General features: G+C 42.2%; 1 protein-coding gene across 2 annotated transcripts in view; it reads right to left on the bottom strand.

Moving 5' to 3' along the window:
• LOC139376532 (ubiquitin carboxyl-terminal hydrolase 22-like) overlaps positions 1 to 15,699 on the bottom strand; it is a 45,520-nt gene extending 29,821 nt beyond the window's left edge. The window contains exon 1 of one of the 2 annotated variants that reach the window (XM_071119229.1): positions 15,206 to 15,699. In XM_071119229.1, the coding sequence (XP_070975330.1) occupies positions 15,206 to 15,325 (120 nt within the window). In that variant the 5' untranslated portion in view covers positions 15,326 to 15,699. The remainder of the gene's footprint in view (positions 1 to 15,205) is intronic. The other variant, XM_071119228.1, reaches the window with a different exon arrangement.
• Positions 15,700 to 26,293: the final 10,594 nt, after the last annotated feature.

Genomic DNA, 26,293 nt, shown 5'->3' with positions numbered 1-26,293 from the left:
ACTCCGAGAATGAGAACAGTAAAGGGCAGGGATAGAGCGGAGACATCCCGAGAAGAAAAATCGGTCTTCTCACTTAAAATGTCTGTAGCATCCGTACAGTTTGACCTAGAAACTATTACCATTAAATGGTAAGGGGAGACTCAAACACGATGGTGTTCTCCGTTTTTCTGTAGGACACCCACAAGTGTCACAGAATGTTTGTGCCTACTCAAAAAAAAGGGGTTAATGTGTAAAAAATAAATAAAAAATAATCTACTTTTCCTGAGTTTTTACAAATATTTAGATATCTCCTGGATTTAGGACAGAGACATCAAAAGCCATGCATTTTTACTATCCTTCCTGACATTTATGAATTTGTTGTAACGGTCAAAATACACTTTTAAATTCAACATTTTATATTTTTTTGATACCTAAAGGGGTACTAAAAAAAAAAAAATGAATAGCTAAATGAACCATAGTATGGACATCTTAAAACGATTCCATATGTCAGCCAGCATAATAGCACCCCACCACCAATGTCTTAGACGCTAAAGAAATAAAATAAATGTATTGTTAATCCTTGTCATTTGGTTACATTTACGACTTGTGACATACAGTTGAAGTCGGAAGTTTACATACACTTAGGTTGGAGTCATTAAAACTAGTTTTTCAACCTCTTCACAAATTTCTTGTTAACAAACTATAGTTTTGGCAAGTCGGTTAGAACATCTACTTAGTGCATAAAACATTTTTCCAACAATTGTTTACAAACATATTATTTCATTCACTGTATCACAATTCCAGTGGGTCAGAAGTTTACATACACTAAGTTGACAGTGCCTTTAAATAGCTTGGAAAATTACAGAAAATGATGTTATGGTTTTAGAAGCTTCTGATAGGCTAATTGACATCATTTGAGTCAATTGGAGGTGTACCTATGTATGTATTTCAAGGCCTTCCAAACTTAGTGCCTCCTTGCTTGACATCATGGGAAAATCAAAAGAAATCAGCCAAGACCTCAGAAAAAAAATTGTCGACCTCCACAAGTCTGGTTCATCCTTGGGAGCAATTTCCAAACGCCTGAAGGTACCACGTTCATCTGTACAAACGTAAGTATAAACACCATGGGACCACGCAGCTGTGATACCGCTCAGGAAGGAGACGCATTCGGTCTCCTAGAGATGAACGTACTTTGGTGTGAAAGGTGCAAATCAATCCCAGAACAACAGCAAAGGACCCTGTGAAGATGCTGGAGGAAACGGGTACAAAGGTGGGGGAGGCTTGGAAGCCGAAGAACAACCGTGAAGCACAGGGGTGGCTGCATCATGTTGTGGGGGTGCTTTGCTGCAGGAGGGAGTGGTGCACTTCACAAAAAAGATGGCAGCATGAGGCAGGAAAATTATGTGGATATATTGAAGCAACATCTCAAGACATCAGTCAGGAAGTTAAAGCTTGGTCGCAAATGGGTCTTCCAAATGGACAATGACCCCAAATATACTTCCAAAGTTGTGGCAAAATGGCTTAAGGACAACAAAGTCAAGGTATTAGAGTGGCCATCACAAAGCCCTGACCCCAATCTCATAGAAAATTTGGGGGCAGAACTGAAAAAGCTTGTGCGAGCAAGGAGGCCTTACAAACCTGACTCGGTTACACCAGCTCGGTCAGGAGGAATGGGCCAAAATTCACCCAACTTTTTGTGGGAAGTTTGTGGAAGGCTACCCGAAACGTTTGACCCAAGTTAAACAATTTAAAGGCAATGCTACCAAATACTAATTGAGTGTATGCAAACTTCTGACCCACTGGGAATGTGAAAAAATACATAAAAGCTGAAATAAATCACTCTCTACTATTATTCTGAACTTTCACATTCTTAAAATAAAGTGGTGATCCGAACTGACCTAAAATAGGGTATTTTTACTTGGATTAAATGTCAGGAATTGTGAAAAACTGAGTTTAAATGTATTTGGCTATGGTGTATGTAAACTTCAGACTTCAACTGTATGTAACAGTGAATGTATTTTAAAAAAAGGGCAAACCATTCATACAATGAATGTACAAGAACTGGAGGGAGACAGCTGAGCCATTCTGGAGAAACGCGCCTATATATCTACGCCCCCCCCCCCCCCCCCCCTTCTTCCTGTCTCAACATTTGAAATTATACTCAAGACACATTTTAGATGCTTTTCACCTTCAACCGCAATTCAATGATAAGCTAGGCCTCCACACGCGCTTCCCAAATTACAAGCTTCCCAAATTGACATAGGCCTACGAGCTTGTGGTTTTGAAACAATCCACAGCAATTTTTTTAAAGAAGCTTATGATCCTCAATTCCTCTATGGCCATGTCATGCTTTTTGGTGAAGTATTGTAGGCAGACTGTTCAAACACAGCAGTCAGCTTATCAAGGTCCTGTTAAGCAGCTGATGTTTTACAATGTGGCATGTTCGAGCAGGGCTGGCGCAAAAGCCTGCACACCCAGTGGCTCTCCTGAAATCTCCTGGAGGATGGTTGGCCACCCTGCAACATTACAAATACAACCAAAATAATTTCCTCATTCAATGAATCAGGGATCAAATGGCTAAGGTGGGGGATTTAGCTAACTAAAGATGTTTATCTATTTGTAAGGAGTTACTTGTCAATTAAAATATTTCTATAACTTTGGCCAGTATTGAATCTTAAACAATTGAGTTTTACAACCGGAGTATGCAGCATTGGTTTCATCAACTGTGCACCCGTATCAACTGTGTCCGCCATTTGCTATTATACACGAGTGCCTGTGGAAAGTTATTTTAGTACACCGGACATGACAATAATACACGCTAATAGCTAAACAGCCAATTCAAAACACATTGTGTAGGTTGGCTGGTTATCTAGTTAGTCTGTTGTATATAATAATTTTTCCTGCTCACACTCTCCCTATCCCAGTCTGCTGTCCCCACCAGCTTCAAGATGTCCACCACCATTGTTCCTGTACCCAAGAAAGCAAAGGTAACTGAACTAAATTGCTATCTGCTGTCATCATGAAGTGCTTTGAGAGGCTAGTTAAGGATCATATCCCATCTACCTTACATCCCAGACCCACTTCAATTTGCTTACTGACCCAATAGATCCACAGACGATGCAATTGACATCGCAAGAGGAATACCTACGTAAGAATGCTGTTCATTGACTATAGCTCAGCCTTCAACAGCATAGTACCCTCTAATCGCCTTCAACACCATAGAAGCCCACCCTGTGCAACTGGGACCTGGACTTCCTGACGGGCCCCCCCCCAAGGTGGTGAAGGTAAGAAACAACACATCCAGCAAACTGCCTGCCCTCCAGGACACGTACAGCACCCGATGTCACAGGAAGCCCAACAAGATCCTTAAACCACCCGAGCCACAGCGTGTTCACCCCACCATCATCCAGATGGCGAGGTTAGTACAGGTGCATCAATGCTGGGACCGAGACTGAAAAACAGCTTCCATCTCAAGGCCAGCAGACCGTTAAATGGCCATCACTAGTCGGCTACGAGCCAGTTACTCAGGTGGGTTGCTGACCTATATACACATAGTAGAGGTCAACCGATTATGATTTTTCAACGCTGATACCAATTATTGGAGGACCAAAAAAAGCCAATACTGATTAAAATCTGCCGATTTTAATATGAAATACACATATTTGTAATAATGACAATTACAACAATACCGAATGAACAATAAACACTTATTTTAACTTAAATCAATTTAGTCTCAAATAAATAATGAAACGTTTTAGGTTGTAGTTATTATAGGAATTATGACACGTAAACTACACTCGACTATTTCTATATACACCTTTGACTATTGGATGTTCTTATAGGCACTTTAGTATTGCTAGCCTAGCTTGAAGTCATTAACAGCGCTGTAACTCAAGCATTGCTAAGAGCTGCTGGCAAACACAGTAAAGTGCTGTTTGAATCAATGTTCACGAGCCTGCTGCTGCCTACCACCGCTCAGTCAGACTGCTCTATCATAGACTTAATTATAATAAACACACAGAAATACAAGCCTTTGTTCATTTTATTATTTACATTTTTTTCACCTTCATTTAACTAGGCGAGTCAGTTAAGAGCCAATTCTTATTTTCAATGACGGCCTAGGAACAGTGGGTTAACTGCCTTGTTCGGGGGCAGAACGACAAACGTTTACCTTGTCAGCTCGGGGATTCGATCTCGCAACCTTTTGGTTACTAGTCCACTAGGCTACCCAGCCACCCCAGATAGCCTAGTGGTTAGAGCGTTTTACTAGTAACCAAAAGGTTGCGAGATCGAATCCCCGAGCTGACAAGGTAAAAGTTTGTCGTTCTGCCCCCGAACAAGGCAGTTAACCCACTGTTCCTAGGCCGTCATTGAAAATAAGAATTGGCTCTTAACTGACTCGCCTAGTTAAATGAAGGTGAAAAAAAATGTAAAAATGACCCCATAAGGTCAAATCCAGAAACTATCATTTCGAAAACCAAAACGTTTATTCTTTCAGTGAAATACGGAACCGTTACGTATTTTATCGAACAGGTGGCAATCCTAAGTCTAAATATTGCTGTTACATTGCACTACCTTCAATGTTATTCTGGAAAATTAATTACAGTCTTTGTCAGGAAGAAATGGTCTTCACAACAGTTCGCAACGAGCCAGGTGGCCCAAACTGCTGCATATTTCCTTACTCTGAACGCAAGAGAAGTGACACAATTTCGCTAGTTAATATTACCTACTAACATGCATTTATTTTAACTAAATGCGCAGGTTTAAAACAATATATACTTCTGTATTGATTTTAAGAAAGGCATTGATGTTCATGGTTAGGGACATTTGTGCAGCGATTGTGCTTTTTTTCCCGCAAATATGCTTTTCAAAGTTGAAGTAGGCTGTGATTCGATGGTAAATTAACAGGCACCGCTTTGATTATATGCAACGCAGGACAAGCTAGTTAACCTAGTAATATCATCAACCATGTGCAGTTATAACTAGTGATTATGATTAATTGATTGTTTTTTATAAGAAAAGTTTAATGCTAGCTAGCAACTTATCGTGGCTCCTTGCAGCCACAAGGTCCTTCAGAGTGCCGCACTCGCGTAAAAGGTGGTCAACAAGCCACGCAGTCTCCTTGCGGATTGCAATGTAATAGGCGCCCACCGATTGATATGAAAACTTGAAATTGGCCATAATTAAAATCGGTCCGGCCGATTAAAATCGGTCAACCTCTAATACATATGCATGGATTCACTAGTCACTTAAATAAACGGAACACTAGCCACTTTAAATAATGTTTACATAATGCTTTACTCATCTCATATGTATATATGCTTTACTCATCTCATATGTATATACTGTATTCTATTCTACTGTATTTTAGTCAATGCCTCTCGGACATTGCTCGTCCTAATATTTATAGTTCTTAATTTCATTATTTTACTTTTAGATGTGTATTGTTGTGAATTCTTAGATACTACTGCACTGTTGGAGCTAGAAACACAAGCATTTGCTAAATATATGTGTATGTGACCAATAAAATGTGATTTTGATTAGATTATACTCTGATGCGCTCTGCAGAGATTGGTAGGACAGTGTGCAAAACATTGCATCCGGAGGACATTAGATTAGGATTTATTCCCCTAACCTAAAATGTGATTTCTGTCATTGTGAGCACCGTGGGTGGACAACCTAATGGGTTATGCACCAAATGCATATGGGTACGGTAAATTTCACAAATGGCCGGTAAATTAAAATCTTCCCGTCACGTTGTCTGGCTCCATTTTCTTAACGGAAACCCTGACACACACGCACAAATGACACAAGCACAAACCCATTCATGCTGATGCATTTTGTTCAATGTGGAATTGGACAAGAGTGAGCGAGGCCTAAGAATGTTGATTGGTCTTCTTCCGGGATGACATCAGTGCTTGGCTGGGCCAGAGTGAGAGAAGGGCTGCTCTGTGTTGGCGAGGAGGCATGGTGCGGTGAGGGTGAAAGGGGGCTAGGCAGCAGAAGTGCAACAGTGGCGACTAAATCAGACAAACATCAAAAGGAGAGGTGAGCAGCAGGCTGATGGAAAGATCCCCTGTGAACTGATCAACAATGCTGCTGTAATGCTCGGACTGAAAAACACAGAGAGACTGAGAACGTGACTGTGAAATGCAAGACATGATGGGATAGAAAGCAAATGAGCTCAGAAGTGCCAGATAGATCAAATGTCATACGCTTCATAAACATGTGTGGACTAACAGTGAAATGCTCAGGCCCTTCACAACAATGCAGAGAAAAAAGGAGATATAATAGAAAAACAACAAATAATAAGTACACAATGAGAAACAATAACCAGTACCAGTACCTACCTAGTCATGTGCAGGGGTACAAGGTAATTTAGGTAGATATGTACATATAAGTAGGGATAAAGTGACTAGGCAACAGGATAGATAATAAAAAAGTAACATGAGCGTATGTGATGAGTCAAAAGAGTTAGTGCAAAAGCTGTTCAGTATCCTGTTGGTTCCAAACTTGTTGCATCGGTACCGCTTGCCGTGCGGTAGCAGAGAGAACAGTCTGACTTGGTGGCTGGAGTATGTTACAATTTTTAGGGACTTCCTCTGACACCACCTGGTATAGAGGTGCAGGATGGTAGCGAGCACAGCCCTAGTGATGTACTGGTTGGAAACCAAGCAGTCGCCATACCAAGTGATGATGCAGCCAATCAAGATGATCTCAATGGTGCAGCTGTGGAACCTTTTGTGAATCTAAGGGCCCAAGCTTGCAACCTTACAGTTAACGAGTCCAACGCTATAACCACCTGCCTCTCGTTGCACTCCACAAGGAGACTGACTGCCTGTTACGTGAATGCAGTAGAAGCCAAGGTAAGTTGCTAGCTAGCATTAAACTTATCTTATAAAAAACAATCAATTAATCATAATCACTAGTTATAACTACACATGGTTGATGGTATTACTAGTTTATCTAGAGTGTCCTGCGTTGCATATAATCGATGCAACGCTGGGCGATGATTTAACAAAAGTGCATTTGCGAAAAAAGCACAATCTTTGGACGACTGTACCTAACCATAAACACCAATGGCTTTCTTAAAATCAATACACAGAAGTATATATTTTTAAACCTGCCACGCATTTTTAAACACGGCCACGCTGTCATGGGTGAACAGGAAGTACGGGAGGGGAGTAAGCATGCACTCCAGAGGGGCCCCGTGTTGAGGGTCAGCATTGCGGATGGGTTGTTGCCTACCATCACCACCTGGGGGTGGCCCGCCAGGAAGTGCAGAAGCCAGTTGCAGAGAGCAATGTTTAATTCCAGAGTCCTTAGCTTAGTGATGAGCTTGGAGGGCACTATGGTGTTGAATGCTGAGCTGTAGAAAATATTATGGATATACTGACAAGATACAGGTTTCTCTGCCCTAACAATGGGCAAAAAAAAAAAAACACATCTAGCTCTCGCCTATCCTTTCTTTGGATTGGTGGATACATCTCATTATTGTAATCCTTTTTGAATATTCGATGAGGGTTGTTGACATCAACCATCAGTATTCAATGGAAAGAGATGCTATGCTACTAATCTCATGCCATGAATATGCATAACCATCGAGACAACTCCAATATAAATAGTTTTTTCTCAAAGTTGACAAGATTTTCCACCAAATCAAATCAAATTTTATTTGTCACATACACATGGTTAGCAGATGTTAATGCGAGTGTAGCGAAATGCTTGTGCTTCTAGTTCCGACAATGCAGTAATAACAAGTAATCTAACTAACAATTCCAAAACTACTGTCTTGTACACAGTGTAAGGGGATAAAGAATATGTACATAAGGATATATGAATGAGTGATGGTACAGAGCAGCATAGGCAAGATACAGTAGATGGTATCGAGTACTGTATATACATATGAGATGAGTATGTAAACAAAGTGGCATAGTTTAAAGTGGCTAGTGATACATGTATTACATAAGGATACAGTTGATGATATAGAGTACAGTATATACGTATGCACCAGGTGCTCCTTTTGTCCAGATGGAAAAGAGCAGTGTGGAGTGCAATAGAGATTGCATCATCTGTGGATCTGTTGAGGTGGTATGCGAATTGGAATGGTTCTAGGGTGTCTGGGATGATGGTGTTGATATGAGCCATGACCAGCCTTTCAAAGCATTTCATGGCTACAGGTGTGAGTGCTACAGGACGATAGTCTGGTTACCTGGGCGTTCTTGGACACAGGGACTATGTTGGTCTACTTGAAACATGTAGGTATTACAGATGGTCAGGGAGAGGTAGAATGTGTCAGTGAAGATACTTGCCAGCTGGTCAGTGCATGTTCTGAGTACGCGTCCTGGTAATCCGTGTATATTAATCTGTTTAAAAGGTTTTACTAACATTGACTACGAAGAGTGTGATTACAGTCGTCCAGTCGTCTATCAGTGTTGATAGACTCAAAGCTAGCATAGAAGGTATTTAGCTAATCTGATAGGCTTGCGTCACTGGACAGATCGCTGGGTTTCCCTTTGTAAATCGGAGATAGTTTGCAAGCCCTCCCACATGCGACGAGAGTCAGAGCTGGTGTAGTAGGATTGGATCTTGGTCCTGTATTGACGCTTTGCCTGTTTGATGGTTCGTCTGAGGACGTATCGGGATTTCTTATAAGAGTCCGGATGTGTGTCCAGCTCCTTGAAAGCGGCAGCTCTAGCCTTTAACTCAGTGTGGATGTTGCCTGCAATCTATGGCTTCTGGTTGGGAAATGTACCTACGGTCCTGAAGTTAAAAAAAAATGTCCGAACGCTGCAGCATGTTTAAAAGGGATACTGTGATATTTTGAGATTCAGGAAGTTTAATTACCCAGAGTCAGAGAAACTCATGGATACCATTTTTATGTCTCTGGGTGCAGTTTTGAGATGATTTAAGTTAGCATATCGTGAGCTTAGCACAATTGCTGAAAGTCTCCCAGGACAGTAGCCAGCAGCCTTTCAAAAGCAGGGAAATAGACCTAACTACTCCAAAGATGGGTGGTTGGTCATAGTTTTTTTTATAGTCTCAAAAAGCTAGTAATCCATTTTATAAATGTTAATTTTACTGATTATCATGAGAAACGAGATCTATCCACTTCCTCATTGTGTCCATGAATTATGAAGAAGCATAAATATGCAAAAATAAATAAATAAATATGCAACAGTGTGTGTGTGAGGCTGTGTGTGCAAGCCACTCCTCCTACCATTGCACTAGGACACACACACTCTCTCTAAAACCCAGCAGGGACTGGGCATGTGGACAATGACCTGCAGTCGCCAGAACTGGTCTCTCTCAAGAGGTAACATAAATTAGAAAATAACCTTGAGCCCCTCATCTCAACCAGCAGCCTGGAGATCATATGTATTCTGAACACACTCGCTGTAGCCTATATATGAGCATGAAAAATAGCTGCTGGTTACAATGTGCATGAATTATTGATGTACTGCTGCTATACAGCTTGTACTGCTGCTATACGATTTCCTCAACAATCAGATAACTCAAAGACCCATCTGCAAAGAGGAGTGGCTGGTCCAAGGTGTTGAGGGGACTTCACACGGTGTGCTGCTTCTTCTTCAAATGGAGCCTTTGTGGGGTTTAGGAGGTAGGCACAGTATCAAAAGAGAAAACAGACTAGATTGAGACATGGAACAGGTTGGAAATAGAATGATACAGGGAGGTAATACCTGCATTTTCCCCGATTAGAAACTCTCATTTTTATTTTAAGCACCAACTGTCAGAGCAGCTCACAGATTACTGCACCTGTACATAGCCCACCTATAATTTAGCCCAAACAACTACCTCTTTCCCAACTGTATTTTATTTATTTATTTTGCTCCTTTGCACCTCATTATTTTTATTTCTACTTTGCACATTCTTCCATTGCAAAACTACCATTCCAGTGTTTTACTTGCTATATTGTATTTACTTTGCCACCATGGCCTTTTTTGCCTTTACCTCCCTTCTCACCTCATTTTCTCACATTGTATATAGACTTGTTTATACTGTATTATTGACTGTATGTTTGTTTTACTCCATTTACTCTGTGTCGTTGTATCTGTCGAACTGCTTTGCTTTATCTTGGCCAGGTCGCAATTGTAAATGAGAACTTGTTCTCAACTTGCCTACCTGGTTAAATAAAGGTAAAATAAATAAATAAAAAAACGTTCTGTTTCAAAACAATTTGCTACAGTGTGCTGTACAGCACAACCTGGATGGTTGCCAATGGTATGTCACCTCATCTCTTTGGGTCTGTTCATCTTAGGGCAGAAACGAGGTGTTTATAAATCAGACCGATGAGCAATTCAACTGCTCATTAGTAGGTCCACCCCAGATGATTGATCTGTTAGTTTTCCTCCTCCATCCATGCAACATTCACTCCATTTATCCTAATTGAGGTATCCATGGAGCAGGGGCAACTGCATGTGTGTGTGTGTGGGGGGGGGGGGGGGGGTGTTTGAACTGATAAATCTTTGTGTAGTCCCTGCTCCACACCCCCCAGACAGTCTGCCAGCCCTGATTAAATACAAGCCTAGTCTGTGACAGCACTGAACACAGGTGTCACCGTCCCTCCCCATAACTAACCACTACCCAGTGAATAGGTAGGTTTACATTACCAATCCATGCAATAAATCTAAGATTGCCGGGCCTAACGCACGATGACAGTACTTTCAACATCTTATATGATTGGATGGCGTGGAGACAAACAAATATAGAGGCTCCAGCAGAAATGGAGAGTTGGTGGGTGGGGGTGGGGTTATGAATTGTCTTCTGTTTCATGCAGCATCAATGACTTTATGATCCATGGGCCCCTTTTCAAGAGCCATGGTAGATTTTTATGTAGCATTACTGATACAAACCAGCAGTCTTATGGGGACTCAGTCAGTACTGCTCATAATGTTTTTAGATAGTGAGGTGGTTACCTTTTACCTTACCATTACTGGATAAACTGTGTGTGTGATGCTGTTAAGCAAGCTGAGCAACCCCCCCCATAAGAGACCATTAAGAAGGAAGCTACACTGTACGTTGAAACCGTCACTGCAGCCTCTCAGTGTAACTTGACAGATGAACTCAGACAAAACACAAGGGGATAAGTTGGTTTAAGTCGGCCTAACCTTTGAAAATATATGCGAATGGAAATTTCACTGCCCACCCACACAAACTCCAACAGGCATAGTCTCTAATGTAGCTACATTTACAGCAGTTACACAATATATATTTTTTTTAAGTATGTGGACTCCCATGGATTCGGCTAATTTAGCCACACCAGTTACTGACAGATGTATAAAAATCGAGCACACAGCCATGCAATCTCCATAGACAAACATTGGCAGTAGAATTGCCTTACTAAGAGCTCAGTGACGTTCAACATGCCACCATCATAGGATGCCACCTTTCCAACAAGTCAGTTCGTCAAATTTCTGCCATGCTAGAGCTGTCCCCGTCAACTGTAAGTGCTGTTATTGTGAAGTGGAAACGTCTAGAAGCAACAATGGCTCAGCTGCGAAGTGGAAGGCCACACAAGCTCACAGAATGGGACCGCAGAGTGCTGAAGCGTGTAAAAATCATCTATCCTCGGGTGCAACACTCACTACAGAGTTCATAACTGCCTCTGGAAGCAACGTCTGGACAATAACTGTTTGTCAGGAGCTTCATGAAATGGGTTCCCATGGCCGAGCAGCCGCACAAAAGCCTAAGATCACCATGCACAATGTCAAGCATTGGCTGGTGTGTACAGCTCGCCACCAATGGACTCTAGAGCAGTGGAAACGCCTTCTCTGGAGTGATGAATCACTCTTCACCATCTGACAGTCCGACGGACTAATCTGGGATTGGCGGGTGCCAGGAAAACGCATAGTGCCAACTGTAAAGTTTAAAGGAGGAATAATGGTCAAGGGCTGTTTTTCATGGTTCGGGCTAGTCCCCTTAGTTCGAGTGAAGGGAAATCTTAACACTACAGCATACAATGATATTCTAGACGATTCTGTGCTTCCAACTTTGTGGCAACAGTTTGGGGATGGCCCTTTCCTGTTTCAACATGACAATGCCCCCGTGCACAAAGCGAGGTCCATACAGAAATGGTTTGTTGAGATTGGTGTGGAAGAACTTGACTGACCTGCATAGAGCGCTGACACCAATGAACACTTTTGGGATTAATTAATACGTTAATGAGCACTGTCTGTATCCAATGGGAGCATGGGTTACTTTAACATGCTATGGAAATACATGTCATGTTGATTTTACAACAGCTAGTTAGTAATATCCCCAGACTGTACTCGGGTCCAAACGGACATAAGATAATCAGTCGAATGTTGTGTCTGTCTGTACCATTGCGGTACTGATGCACCAACAGGACACTACCCACAAGCCATAAGACTGCTAAATAATTAACCAAATAGCTACCCGGACTATCTACATTGATCCCCTTTTGCACCAACTCGTTTGACTCATCACATACACTGCTGCTACGGCTTATTATCTATCCTATTGCCTAGTCACTTTACCCCTACAAATATGTTCATATCTACCCAAATTAATTTGTACCCCTGCACAGTAACTCAGTACTGGTACACCGTGTACACTGTGTGTACAAAACATTTCTTACACCTGCTCTTTCCATGACAAACCGACTAGGTGAATGGAGGTGAAAGCTATGATCCCTTATTGGATGTCCCTTGTTAAATCCACTTAAAATCAGTGTAGATGAAGGGGAGGAGACAGGTTAAAGAAGGATGTTTAAGCCTTGAGACATGGATTGTGTATGTGTGCCATTCAGATGGTGAATGGGGAAGACAAAAGTGCCTTTGAACAGGGTATGGTAGTAGTTGCCAGGCACGCTGGTTGAGTGTGCACCGCAACGTGGAACTGCAACGCAGCTGGGTTTTTAACGCTCAATAGTTTCCTGTGTGTATCAATAATAGTCCAACACCCAAAGGAGATCCAGCCAACTTGACAACTGTGGGAAGCATTGGAGTCAACATGGGCCAGCATCCATGGGGAACGCTTTCGACACCTTGTAGAGTTTATGCCCCAATGAATTGAGGCTGTTCTAAGGGCAAAATTGGGTCCAACTCAATATTAGGAAGGTTTTCCTAACATTTTGTACACTCAGTGTATATACCCAAGTTATCATTACTAATTTACATTTATTCCTTGTGTTACAAATTTTCTATGTTTCTCTGCATTGTCGAAAAAGGCCAGTAAGTAAGCATTTCATAGTTAGTTTACACCCGTTTACGAAACGTGACAAATACAATTTTATTTGATGAGCGCTGATGGCGTACCATAAAAGTAGATATAGAGGTATTGCACATTTGGATGAGACAACCAAAGTACTGTGTTCATGTTCTTCAGGAAGCATGGCATGATTTACTTATTTTCAATGTAACTACAAGATACTTTCCAGAGAGACCAGCAATGTAGCTAGCTGGGAATGCAATGACGTTACTCTTAAAAATGTAAACCCTATTTGTTTTTTAAAATTCAATTCAGTCTGGTATTATAACGGTAGCCCCTATGTGCAAAATCGGTGTGTCTGCGGACAGCTGAGTATCTTGGCTATTGATCGGTGCCTTCAAATCTTTGGTGTGACTTACTACCATATATGGGCATACAAATTGATAAGGGAAGGCCAAGCCGATGACCTCATTTCAAGATGGCTGCTACCCCCATTCCGGTTAGCGTCGCGAAGCATAAACAAAATAAATACAGAATACGTTGCTACACACCGATTGCAGGGACTCCACAGACCATGAGAATATCTTATGTGTCTGCCTGTGATCTACCATTATTGATCACCAGCCCCGAGAGTTAAAATATTTATTTTACACAATATTTTCACCAAACATCTTACAAGGTACGCTTAGATTTGGTCTGTGTTTGATCTATAGATACATGGCAGGTAATGAAGTTAATCTTTAAGCTGGTAGGAACAAATCTAGCCTATTTCCATGATCTATGACTTAATGGCAAAATCAAAATGTCAAATGAGTGACTAGGTTGGGAAATGTAAAAATAAATAAAAAACACTTCGATATCCCCTGTATGTTCCCTGACCACACCACAATGTTTGTGAGAGGTTCATGTGGTAAGAATGTTGTTTTAATAGTGAACAATAACTTTTAGGCACATCCTGTGCAATTAGCACATTTGGACACTTTGGAGTGTTTAAAATGTACCCAGGATACCCCATTTGGGGTGGCAGCGTAGCCTAGTGGTTAGAGCATTGGATTAGTAAACGAAATGTCGCAAGATCGAATCCCCGAGCTGACAAGGTACAAGGTACAAAATCTGCCGTTCTGCCCGTGAACAAGAATTTGCTCAGTTAACTACCCACTGATCCTAGGCCGTCATTGAAAATAAGAATTTGCTCTTAACTGACTTGCCTAGTAAAATAAAAAATAAATGTCTAGTTGTTAGCTCTATCAATCCCATTTTTTTAATGCTATTGTTCACATGCTGTGGAAGCCATCGGATGAATTTCCAGGTCTAGTCATCAATAACTCACTTATAGCTTGTCAATGAAAGATGACTCAAAAGAAAAACTTGTGTGCTTGATCTTGTGTATACTGAACTATGTAACTCCTGATCATTTCCTCAATCTCCCAGATGTTCTCTTTCCAAATATACCAAGTTATTACATGTCAGAATCTTGTAATTACACATGAATATCAGTTACTTTTGGGTATGTCTATTTAGACGGAAATCTACATTTTGCCATTACATTTAAGTTTTGAACTGGGGGTGCTTAAACAGGATCGCGCACACATGGGCAGAATTGACACTCAGATTTTGTGATGCAAGAGACGCAGGGGGTTTAGGTAGTGAGCTGAGCTAACGAACAGTCTCTCACACACAAACCCTCAGTCGGTGTCAATTCTGTCTAAAACTGCAGCAGTCCGCGTAAGCAAAGTTACAAGTGCCCAAGCCGAGAAAAAGACATGCCTGAAAATGTGTGCCTAGCTAACGTTGGACAAGGTCTATTCGTGCAAGGGAAACAGTAGCATATATCACCAGTGAATCGGGAAAAAAACAGGGTCTTTCACACACTGTACGAGTTGCCTCTTCGAGTGTGGCTTGGTAACAATGACGATGTACGACAGCTAGCCAGAGAGACGTTGTAGGCACTGTTCTCTCGAGAAGCGGTCTGCATACATGTTCTGAGCGAGTTAGTAGTAGCCAACGTTAGCTAACTAACGTTTAAAATGTTTACCTTGCGTTTCCTGGTTTCGGCAGACCCACTCCACACAAAGCATTGGTAAATGACCCGTAGATTCTGTTTCCAGTTATCCACTTTGAACCCGTTCACATGGGGGCACCCGGCTGGACTCATGACAGTAACAACATTCGTTTTGTGTATTTTTAACGATGAAACGTGCTCCGTCCTAGTCCTGACGTTAAAGAATTAGCTAGCTAAGTTAGTTACGTTTAACGTTAGTTAGCCAGTTATCCGCCGATTGTTCCGATTCGGCTAGCTTGAGAGGTAGCCACAGCTAAATCAGGGGTAAATGCAGTACACATCAAAGCAATCCTTGAGTAATCCCATTCCAGAATTTTGACATATTTTTCCCAAATTAAATTCACATTTAGGTGGTATTGGTCGTTGGCCACACTTCGGAAGCTATATCCTTAGTTCCAGTTATTTTAGCTAGCTAATGTTCGGCAATGGAATTTCAACAGAACACCGCGAGCGTTGCTGCAAGCCCCACCTCATTCATTTCTCGATCGGCCAATGGAAAGGAGTGCCTAGTTTTGATTGGCGTGTGTGGGTATCATTTCCGTATTATGTCCCGCCCCTATTTGGAAACTGATATTGTGATTGGCACAATTATTTATTACGAGCTTTATCCGCTCGTAAAACGACTCCCATTGGCTACATGAAGCGCTGGTCCTGTACATTAGACTCAAATATTGTTATAACTAACCTCATTTTTCTATCTGTGTTACACTGTTCGAAACAAATACAGAGGTTTTGTCTTTTGGGCGAAAGACCACCATGCTTCCTCTCCAGTGGTCCTCTTTCCTTGGTGGACACACTCTTTTCACGACATTTCGCCCGGTGGGCGGCGCTATACATCAAGGTGGGCGTACAGTTCTGCACGCAAATGGGTGCACACAGGGCGAGAACTGAACCAAGCACTTGCGTAAATTCGGATCGAATCCGGATCGTGGAATCTATTTAACCCACTGTTTAACTACAGTAAAGGATGTTACTGTTTTATCAGGGAGTAACAAAGATAAAGTAATGTCATTGTTGAATTCACATTATGTTTGCTATTTCATGCAACCACAGAATAGAAAGAAGCTGAACAACGATTTTGTATTAGAAGTTGTTTAAAGTTCAGAGATATCGTTCACTCATAGTAATGAGACAGGATGTGTAAGTATGCCTCCAGGATAATATGGTAAAGTTGGCCTCATGTATTCACCTTATTTAAGAACCTGGAAAACAGAACAATGTCTGAATGTTCAGTTTTGTGGAGGACATCCGTTGTGATATTCTTGCCATTTTTCCGAACATTAGCTAAATGTCGGAAAATCACACCAAGAAAAACCTTTCAAAGTTGAATGGCAAGTCTGGGCCACATCACATTATTCAAGAGTGGGAGGACGATATGAAAAAATGGCCACATATCACCTACAAAGACATCTTCAATTATTTAATCTTGTCTGTCTGTGTGGATGGCTCCGAGATGAGGAGCTACAAAAGCACAGATGCATATCAATACCTCCACAGTGGCAAAGTTGGGTGGGTGTTTATTCACTTTGAGGATGACAACCTGGTGTTCCTCAAAGCAGATGTCCAGCCCAAATCAGACCAAAACACACCATCATTCTGCCTGGATTCTTGTATCCTCTGTCGGCACGGTGGAGACTGCAGGGTGTTCTTGTTGTAGGGGCAGGGGAAGTCTTGCAGTCATGCAGCTGCAATACTATGGAAAGTAGCAAGCTCGCTGTCGTTTTGTTTATGACTGATACGTTTGATGTTAGCTAGTTACTTGGCTAGCTAGCTAATTGTGATTATACCATATCACTGACCAGAACTGATAATGTTAACTATTACAACATGCACACACAGTTCTTGGTTTCAATGGCTCATTGTGTAAGTATATCAGTCTAATCTCGAATGACAATGAGGTAGGTACAGAATCAAGGTGAATTTTACAATGAAATTTCTAATTACCAGCATAACTTAAACCTACTAGTTAAAATGGAACTGACAGAAACCCGCCCGCTTCTCCATCTCTACCTCTCCCACAACGCACTTAAGAAGAGTTTGGAAGGGGCCAATGTTCCAGTGGAGATCCTTCTGCACAAGTGTATCAAAGCTAAACCAAACAGTCATCAATTTCTAGCAACAGCTACAGCAGCCTCATGGTGAACATGGCATAAATATGCAGTGTCAGAAATGCTGTCATTTTATGATGTTTATGTTAAGCTGGAGGAGTGTAAATGTGCCACCTTGAAGGAGGTCACTAAAGCACAGAGAGCCTCCCATGCGTGTTATGACACACGTAAACTTCGGATCCCTTATAGCTCAGCAAAGACGTTTCCCGTGCGCACCACAAAAAATCCCGACAACTTTGTGTGGGAGCATCTCTTCTCCATGTCCCATGGGAACTCAGCAACCACATTTGGCAAGGAGAACGAGCAGGTGGCTTACACACTTCTAGAAATCAAATGTCCTGTTCTGAGTAAGAAGTGTGATTTCTAGAAGTGTGTAAGCCACCTGCTCGTTCTCCTTGCCAAATGTGGTTGCTGAGTTCCCATGGGACATGGAGAAGAGATGCTCCCACACAAAGTTGTCGGGATTTTTTGTGGTGCGCACGGGAAACGTCTTTGCTGAGCTATAAGGGATCCGAAGTTTACGTGTGTCATAACACGCATGGGAGGCTCTCTGTGCTTTAGTGACCTCCTTCAAGGTGGCACATTTACACTCCTCCAGCTTAACATAAACATCATAAAATGACAGCATTTCTGACACTGCATATTTATGCCATGTTCACCATGAGGCTGCTGTAGCTGTTGCTAGAAATTGATGTACAGAAACCCAGCCTGTAAACCACAAACAGCAAGCAATGCAGGTGTAGAAGCACGGTGGCTAGAAAAAACTCCCTAGAAAGGCCAAAACCTAGGAAGAAACCTAGAGAGGAACCAGGCTATGAGGGGTGACCAGTCCTCTTCTGGCTGTACCAGGTGGAGATTATAACAGAACATGGCCAAAATGTTCAAATGTTCATAAATGACCAGCATGGTCAAATAATAATAATCACAGTAGTTGTCGAGGGTGCAACAATACAGCACCTCAGGAGTAAATGTCAGTTGGCTTTTCATAGCCGATCATTGAGAGTATCTCTACCACTCCTGCTGTCTCTTCTAGAGAGTTGAAACAGCAGGTCTTGGACAGGTAGCACGTCCAGTGAACAGGTCAGGGTTCCATAGCCGCAGGCAGAACAGTTGAAACTGGAGCAGCAGCACGGCCAGGTGGACTGGGGACAGCAAGGAGTCATCATGCCAGGTAGTCCTGAGTCATGGTCCTAGGGCTCAGGTCCTCCGAGAGAGAAAGAATGAAAGAAAGAGAGAATTAGAGACAGAATACATAAATTCACACAGGACACAGGATAAGACAGGAGAAATACTCCAAATATAACAGACTGAACCTAGCCCCCCGACACATAAACTACTGCAGCATAAATACTGGAGGCTGAGACAGGAGGGGTCAGGAGACACCGTGGCCCCATCCGATGATACCCCCGGACAGGGCCAAAACAGGCAGGATATAACCCCACCCACTTTGCCAAAGCACATCCCCCTCACCACTAGAGGGATATCTTCAACCACCAACTTACCATCCTGAGACAAGGCCGAGTATAGCCCACAAAGATCTCCGCCACAGCTCAACCCGAGGGGGGGCGCCAACCTAGACAGGAAGACCACGTCAGTGACTCAACCCACTCAAGTGACGCACCCCTCCTAGGGACGTGATGGAAGAGCACCAGTAAGCCAGTGACTTAGCCCCTGTAATAAGGTTAGAGGCAGAGAATCTCAGTGGAGAGAGGGGAACCGGCCAGGCAGAGACAGCAAGGGCTGTTTGTTGCTCCAGAGCCTTTCCGTTCACCTTCACACTTCTGGGCCAGACTATACTTAATCATATGACCTACTGAAGAGATGAGTCTTCAGTAAAGACTTAAAGGTTGAGACCGAGTCTGCGTCTCTCACGTGGGTAGGCAGACCATTCCATAAAAATGTTTGCTTAGAAATTCTAGGAACAATAGCGTATGTGTAGGTATGTACGCCAGGACCAAATCGGAAAGATAGGTAGGAGCAAGCCCATGTAATGCTTTGTAGGTTAGCAGTAAAACCTTGAAATCAGCCCTTGCCTTAACAGGAAGCCAGTGTAGGGAGGCTAGCACTGGAGTAATATGATACATTTTTTCGGTTCTAGTCAGGATTCTAGCAGCCGTATTTAGCACTAACTGAAGTTTAGTTAGTGCTTTATCCGGGTAGCCGGAAAGTAGAGCATTGCAGTAGTCTAACCTAGAAGTAACAAAAGCATGGATACATTTTTCTGCATAATTTTTGGACAGAAAGTTTCAGATTTTTGCAATGTTACGTACAGTAGATGGAAAAAAGCTGTCCGTGAAACAGTCTTGATATGTTTGTCAAAAGAGAGATCAGGGTCCAGAGTAACGCAGAGGTCCTTCACAGTTTTATTTGAGACGACTGTGCAACCATCAAGATTAATTGTCAGATTCAACAGAAGATCTCTTTGTTTCTTGGGGCCTAGAACAACCATCTCTGTTTCGTCCGAGTTTAAAAGTAGAAGGTTTGCAGCCATCCACTTCCTTATGTCTGAAAAACAGGCTTCTAGCGAGCGCAATTTTGGGGCTTCACCATGTTTCATTGAAATGTACAGTTGTGTGTCATCCGCATAGCAATGAAAGTTAACATTATGTTTTCGAATGCCCAAGAGGTAAAATATATAGTGAAAACAATAGTGGTCCTAAAGCGGAACCTTGAGGAACACCGGAATTTACAGTCGATTTGTCAGAGGACAAACCATTCACAGAGACAAACGGATATCTTTCCGACAGATAAGATCTAAACCAGGCCAGAACTTGTCCGTGAAGACCAATTCAGGTTTCCAATCTCTCCAAAAGAATGTGGTGATCGATGGTATCAAAAGTAGCACTAAGGTCTAGGAGCACGAGGACAGATGCAGAGCCTCGGTCTGATGCCATTAAAAGGTAATTTACCACCTTCACAAGTGCAGTCTCAGTGCTATGATGGGGTCTAAAACCAGACTGAAGCATTTCGTATACACTGTTTGTCTTTGGGAAGGCAGTGAGTTGCTGCGCAACAGCTTTTTCAAATTATTTTGAGAGGAATGGAAGATTCGATATAGGCCGATAGTTTTTTTTATATTTTCTGGGTCAAGGTTTGGCTCTTTCAGTTGTTTAGTTGGAATAGGGACCAGTATGCAGCTTGAAGGTTTAGAGGCCATGATTATTTTCATCATTGTGTCGAGAGATAAAGTACGAAAACACTTGTGTCTCTCTTGATCCTAGGTCCTGGCAGAGTTGTGCAGACTCAGGACAACTGAGCTTTGGAGGAATAAGCAGATTTAAAGAGGAGTCCGTAATTTGCTTTCTAATGATTATAATATTTTCCTCAAAGCTCATCAATTTATTACTTTTGAAGTGAAAGCCATCCTCACTTGGGGAATGCTGCTTTTTAGTTAGCTTCCGTTCCAATTTTCTGGAAGCTTGCTTCAGAGCTTGGGTATTTTCTGTATACCAGGGAGCTAGTTTCTTATGACAAATGTTTTTAGATTTTAGGGGTGCAACTGCATCTAGGGTGTTGCGCAAGGTTAAATTGAGTTCCTCAGTTAGGTGGTTAACTGATTTTTGTTCTCTGACGTCCTTGGGTAGACAGAGGGAGTCTGGAAGGGCATCAAGGAATCTTTGGGTTGTCTTAGAATTTATAGCACGACTTTTGATGCTCCTTGGTTGGGGTCTGAGCAGATCATTTGTTGCGATTGCAAACTTAATAAAATGGTGGTCCAATAGTCCAGGATTATGAGGAAAAACATTAAGATCCACAACATTTATTCCATGGGACAAAACTAGGTCCAGAGTATGACTGTGGCAGTGAGCTGGTCCAGAGACATGTTGGACAAAACCCACTGAGTCGATGATGTCTCCGAAAGCCTTTTGGAGTGGGTCTGTGGACTTTTCCATGTGAATATTAAAGTCACCAAAAATTAGAATATTATCTGCTATGACTACAAGGTCCGATAGGAATTCAGGGAAGTCAGTGAGGAACGCTGTATATGGCCCAGGAGGCCTGTAAACAGTAGCTATAAAAAGTGATTGAGTAGACTGCATAGATATCATGACTAGAAGCTCAATAGACGAAAACGTCAGTTTTTTTTTTTTTGTAAATTTAAATTTGCTATCGTAAATGTTAGCAACACCTCCGCCTTTGCGGGATGCGTGGGGGATATGGTCACTAGTGTAACCAGGAGGTGAGGCCTCATTTAACACAGTAAATTCGTCAGGCTAAAGTCATGTTTCAGTCAGGCCAATCACATCAAGATTATGATCAGTGATTAGTTCACTGACTTTAACTGCCTTTGAAGTGAGGGATCTAACATTAAGTAGCCCTATTTTGAGACGTGAGGAATCACGATCTCTTTCAATAATGGTAGGAATGGAGGATGTCTTTATTCTAGTGAGATTGCTAGGGTGAACACCGCCATGTTTAGTTTTGCCCAACCTAGGTCGAGCTGACTACACTGACTGTGCTAGTGGCAGACTCCACTAACCTGGCAGCTTGGCTAACAGCCTGCTGCCTGGCCTGCACCCTATTTCATTGTGGAGCTAGGGGGGTTAGAGCCCTGTCTATGTTCGTAGATAAGATGAGAGCACCCCTCCAGCTAGGATGGAGTACGTCACTCCTCAACAGGCCAGGCTTGGTCCTGTTTGTGGGTGAGCCCCAGAAAGAGGGCCAATTATCTACAAATTCTGTCTTTTGGGAGGGGCAGAAAACAGTTTTCAACCAGCGATTGAGTTGTGAGACTCTGCTGTAGAGCTCATCACTCCCCCTAACTGGGAGGGGGCCAAAGACAATTACTCGATGCCGACACATCTTTCTAGCTGATTAACACTGAAGCTATGTTGCGCTTGGTGACCTCTGACTGTTTCATCCTAACATCGTTGGTGCCGACGTGGATAACAATATCTCTATACTCTCTATACTCGCCAGTTTTAGCTTTAGCCAGCATCATCTTCAGATTAGCCTTAACGTCGGTAGCCCTGCCCCCTGGTAAACAGTGTATGATCGCTGGATGATTAGTTTTAAGTCTAATCCTGCGGGTAATGGAGTCGCCATTGACTAGCGTTTTCAATTTGTCAGAGCTTATGGTGGGAAGCTTCGGAGTCTCAGACCCTGTAACGGGAGGAGTAGAGACCAGAGAAGGCTCGGCCTCTGACTCCGACTCGCTGCTTAATGGGGAGAACCAGTTGAAAGTTTCTGTCGGCTGAATGAGTGACACCGGTTGAGCATTCCTACAGCATTTCCCTCCAGAAGCCATGAGAAAGTTGTCCGGCTGCGGGGACCGTGCGAGGGGATTTATACTAACGTTACTATCTGTACTTACAGGTGGCACAGACACTGTTTCATCCTTTCCTACATTGAAATTACCCTTGCCTAAAGATTGCGTCTGAAGCTGGGCTTGTAGCACAGCTATCCTTGCCGTAAGGCAATCGTTCTCCCGTATATTATGAGTACAGCGACTGCAATTAGAAGGCATCATGTTAATGTTACTACTTAGCTTCGGCAGTTGGAAGTCCGGACGAACCATGTCCAGATAAAACATCCGGAGTGAAAAAGTTGAACGAAAAAAAGTTGAGTGAGGGAAAAACTAAAAATAGAAACAGTAATTAAAAAGTCAAAACTGTAAAATTGTCAGGTAGAAAAGTAAGGTTGGCAACAAAATGCACAGCAGCACGTAAACAAGTCTGCAGAAAGTTGCAGTCAACTGCCATCCCCCGGGGTAGACCTCCTGGGATACCACATGACGTTGAGACTGGTGTTGAGACTTGTGACTTTGAGAAAACCGATTTGGTGGAAGCTGAATTTAGTGTTGCTTGCCAAGACTGAAATTGCCTGCTCTGGCTCCAATTATCTGGGCTTCTCTCCGCTATGCCGACCGTGCTTACTGCACTGAAACATGGACAGACTTTTAGGGTACACAACAGAACCCACTTTCCACTTTGACAAACGTTTTCAGTCAGCACAGAAAAAACATGCTACACCCAATGAAAATTAAACTAATCAAACTGGTATTTGAGAGTTCCACAGAGCATCAAGGAAGCTGCAACTTTTGAAAAGTTAAGATTGAAACAATCCAGTTGGTTGGTTTTTATAAGAAATCTTGCTTTAGTGTGTAGGGCACTGTCCATGGTGCTGATAGAGCGCAGCGAGATTCAATATAATTACAATGCAAGAACCCAAATAACACGCAAGGGTATAGCTACATATTGGTGTGATCCATCATAGAAATAGATAGACTACATTTTCTTGAGGAATGTCCTTTTCTAGTTTTCTTTTAAACCCCAAATTGATCAAGTTGTAATGCGCTGATTCTCTTCACTGCAGATGTGACCCATCACACTACTCATATAAATCATTAATAATAAAAAAAACAATCTGCAATTATATACCCTGTGTCCCAGGCTTTCTATGTATGCAATGTCTGTTGGTGAATTATGAAACAATTACTGTATGCAGATGTGCAAATTCTTTGATTTGTTTTTGCACTTGCTATATATTTTAAATGTAACAATGTGTTGTAGATTTAAACTTTTATTGGTGACTATGGAAACACATAGACATTTAATGAACCATGTTTTCAATATCCAACTTTATCCTCTGTAATACTTTTTACAGTAATAAGCTGTAGTCAGGTGGTCATTACCATGTTGTGTTGAGGTCTTCACTACAGTATATAACACATAATATAACACATCATATGGGGTGGCAGGGTAGCCTAGTGGTTAGAGCGTTGGGCTAGTAACCTGAAGGTTTCCAATGTAAGCTCAAACCCCCGAGCTGACAAGGTACAAATCTGTCGTTCTGCACCTGAACAGGCAGTTAACCCACTGTTCCTAGGCCGTCATTGAAAATAAGAATTTGTTCTTAACTGACTTGCCTAGTTAAATAAAGGTTAAAAAATATAGTGGTCAGAATGCCTGACCTAGGATGTTGCAACTCCTGTCGACAACATCATTTCATTCCCACAATGAAGCATCCATTATCATACCATGATCTTGGTTGGGCTAGGATAACAGTACTTTTGGTCTCACCACATGATGGCTACTAGGGCTTTCTCACTTTTCTATCCTTGATTACGCGCATCCTATCTCCCCATCTGTACTGTACGGCATCTGTATTGGAAGAGAAGGTACAAGGTCTCTCCCCTCGGACCTTCTTCTCCAATGGGTTTTTAGAAGGAGACGAGGAGAGGAATCGAGGAGAGGAATCGAGGAAGGATGAATTGAGAAAGAGCCTAGCATTCACCTGTAAACTAGTTCACATGTGCTACACACTCACCCCTCTGCTACACTCACTGACCTCCTCCTTCTCCTCATCAACCTCAGCAGCCAGCAGAGAAGACTGTGTGAACTGGGTCAATCTAGCACCCACAGATTTAATTTTGTGGGTATTTAATTGTGCTACATTGACTCAGATCACAGTCGGTGGCTGAGATATACTGTCGGTGGGGTAGGAGGTGGAAGGGGTGTGTATGTAGTGGAGGAGATTTGAAGTCGTGTCTCCTCCTGTCTATCATGAATGTATAGATATGTTAATACTGTAAGAATCTCGGCTGCGGGTGAATCTCCTCCCATAATTTTGCGCCGATTTGCTTCCCTCTGCTACACTCACTATCCTCCTCCTCCAGTGGTTGGCATGCTAGCTACAAGTGTAATTTGATTAGGGTTTGTGTCCTGGCCAGTCAGCCATACAGGGATGGAACTCATAAATTACATAGCTACTTTGCAGCCCATGTAAAAGTTACCCTTCGTTGTGGTCACTCTCCAGGGTGTTTTTCTTTTGTCTCCACTATCCGTGCTCTACCCTTTTGGTTACAGTGGATGTGAGATTATTTATGGCATGCACGCCCATCGCAAACATGATGGGATTAGTACTGGCCTTGTGGTCTTGTCCAATGCACTTGTACATGTAGCTTGTCATTTCTATGCTGAAACAGGATTCACAAATCCTCACACATTGTTTACATTTTGCTGAGATGTTTTCTACATTGGAAATGATACACTATTAGAAATAGGAAAAGCACTCACACATCTTCGAACTTGTGTGTGGGAATAATTTGATTGAAACTGGCAAGATCAGTGTGTGGGATTTTCTTTTTCATTAGACATTGAGGCTAACCATGTTGAAGGATACCAGACTTCTACACCTACTGTACATGCCGCCATGAAATTGATTATTGCAAGCCTTACCCTTGTAACGAAGGTAGGCCTTAAGGATGACATGCTCAGAAGAGAGACATTTTTAGCAAATATCACTTTCAATAGGGGGTGCAGAAATGAATATGTTAAGGTTTATTTGATTTAATGTCAAAATACATGTTGCTTGAAATAAAGTTGCAATTTGAACTTCATGTAATGCATCATCCTGGTGTAATTAATATGCAGTTCAACATTATAACCACAAGGTGTCAGCGTTAGCAATTGTTTTGCTACATGTAAACAAACCACTGGCTTGGTCTCGTAACGTGAGGTCAATAATACTACAGTATGTTTCCTAATTGAAACTAAGTGGACAATACACCCGGGTAAAATATAGTTGCGTTTTGGAGGAACCAGACGAAGAGCTAGGAGAGACAGATTGGTGATGGGGGAGAGAGGTGATAGTGTGAATTACTGCTGCTAGCTAACTTTGATGTAAACAATGTGGCCATCGCACGTTGGACTCGTATGCTAGCCACATTTAGTTGAGTTATATTGTTGGCTGTCATGAGGTAAATTAATCTAGCTGCTAACAAGGTAAACTGATCTTTCTCTACCTGCACAGAGCCAGCGTGTTGTAGTTATTGCTAGCCAAATGTAACACCACCAGAACAAATGGATAATTAACGGGAAATAAACATTGCCCGATGATGTTTTGTTTGATCTGGTGGCAACAATTCAATGTGTATATATAATTCATTTGTTGGTTGGATCAATTAATACGAACTTAACATTTTGTGTTAGCTCAGTAACGTTAGCCAAGT

This window comes from Oncorhynchus clarkii, chromosome 20, assembly GCF_045791955.1.
Source record: "Oncorhynchus clarkii lewisi isolate Uvic-CL-2024 chromosome 20, UVic_Ocla_1.0, whole genome shotgun sequence".
Classification (NCBI taxonomy): domain Eukaryota; kingdom Metazoa; phylum Chordata; class Actinopteri; order Salmoniformes; family Salmonidae; genus Oncorhynchus; species Oncorhynchus clarkii.
The sequence above is the reverse complement of the archived record's forward strand: the minus strand, read 5'-3'. Positions and strand labels throughout refer to the sequence as shown.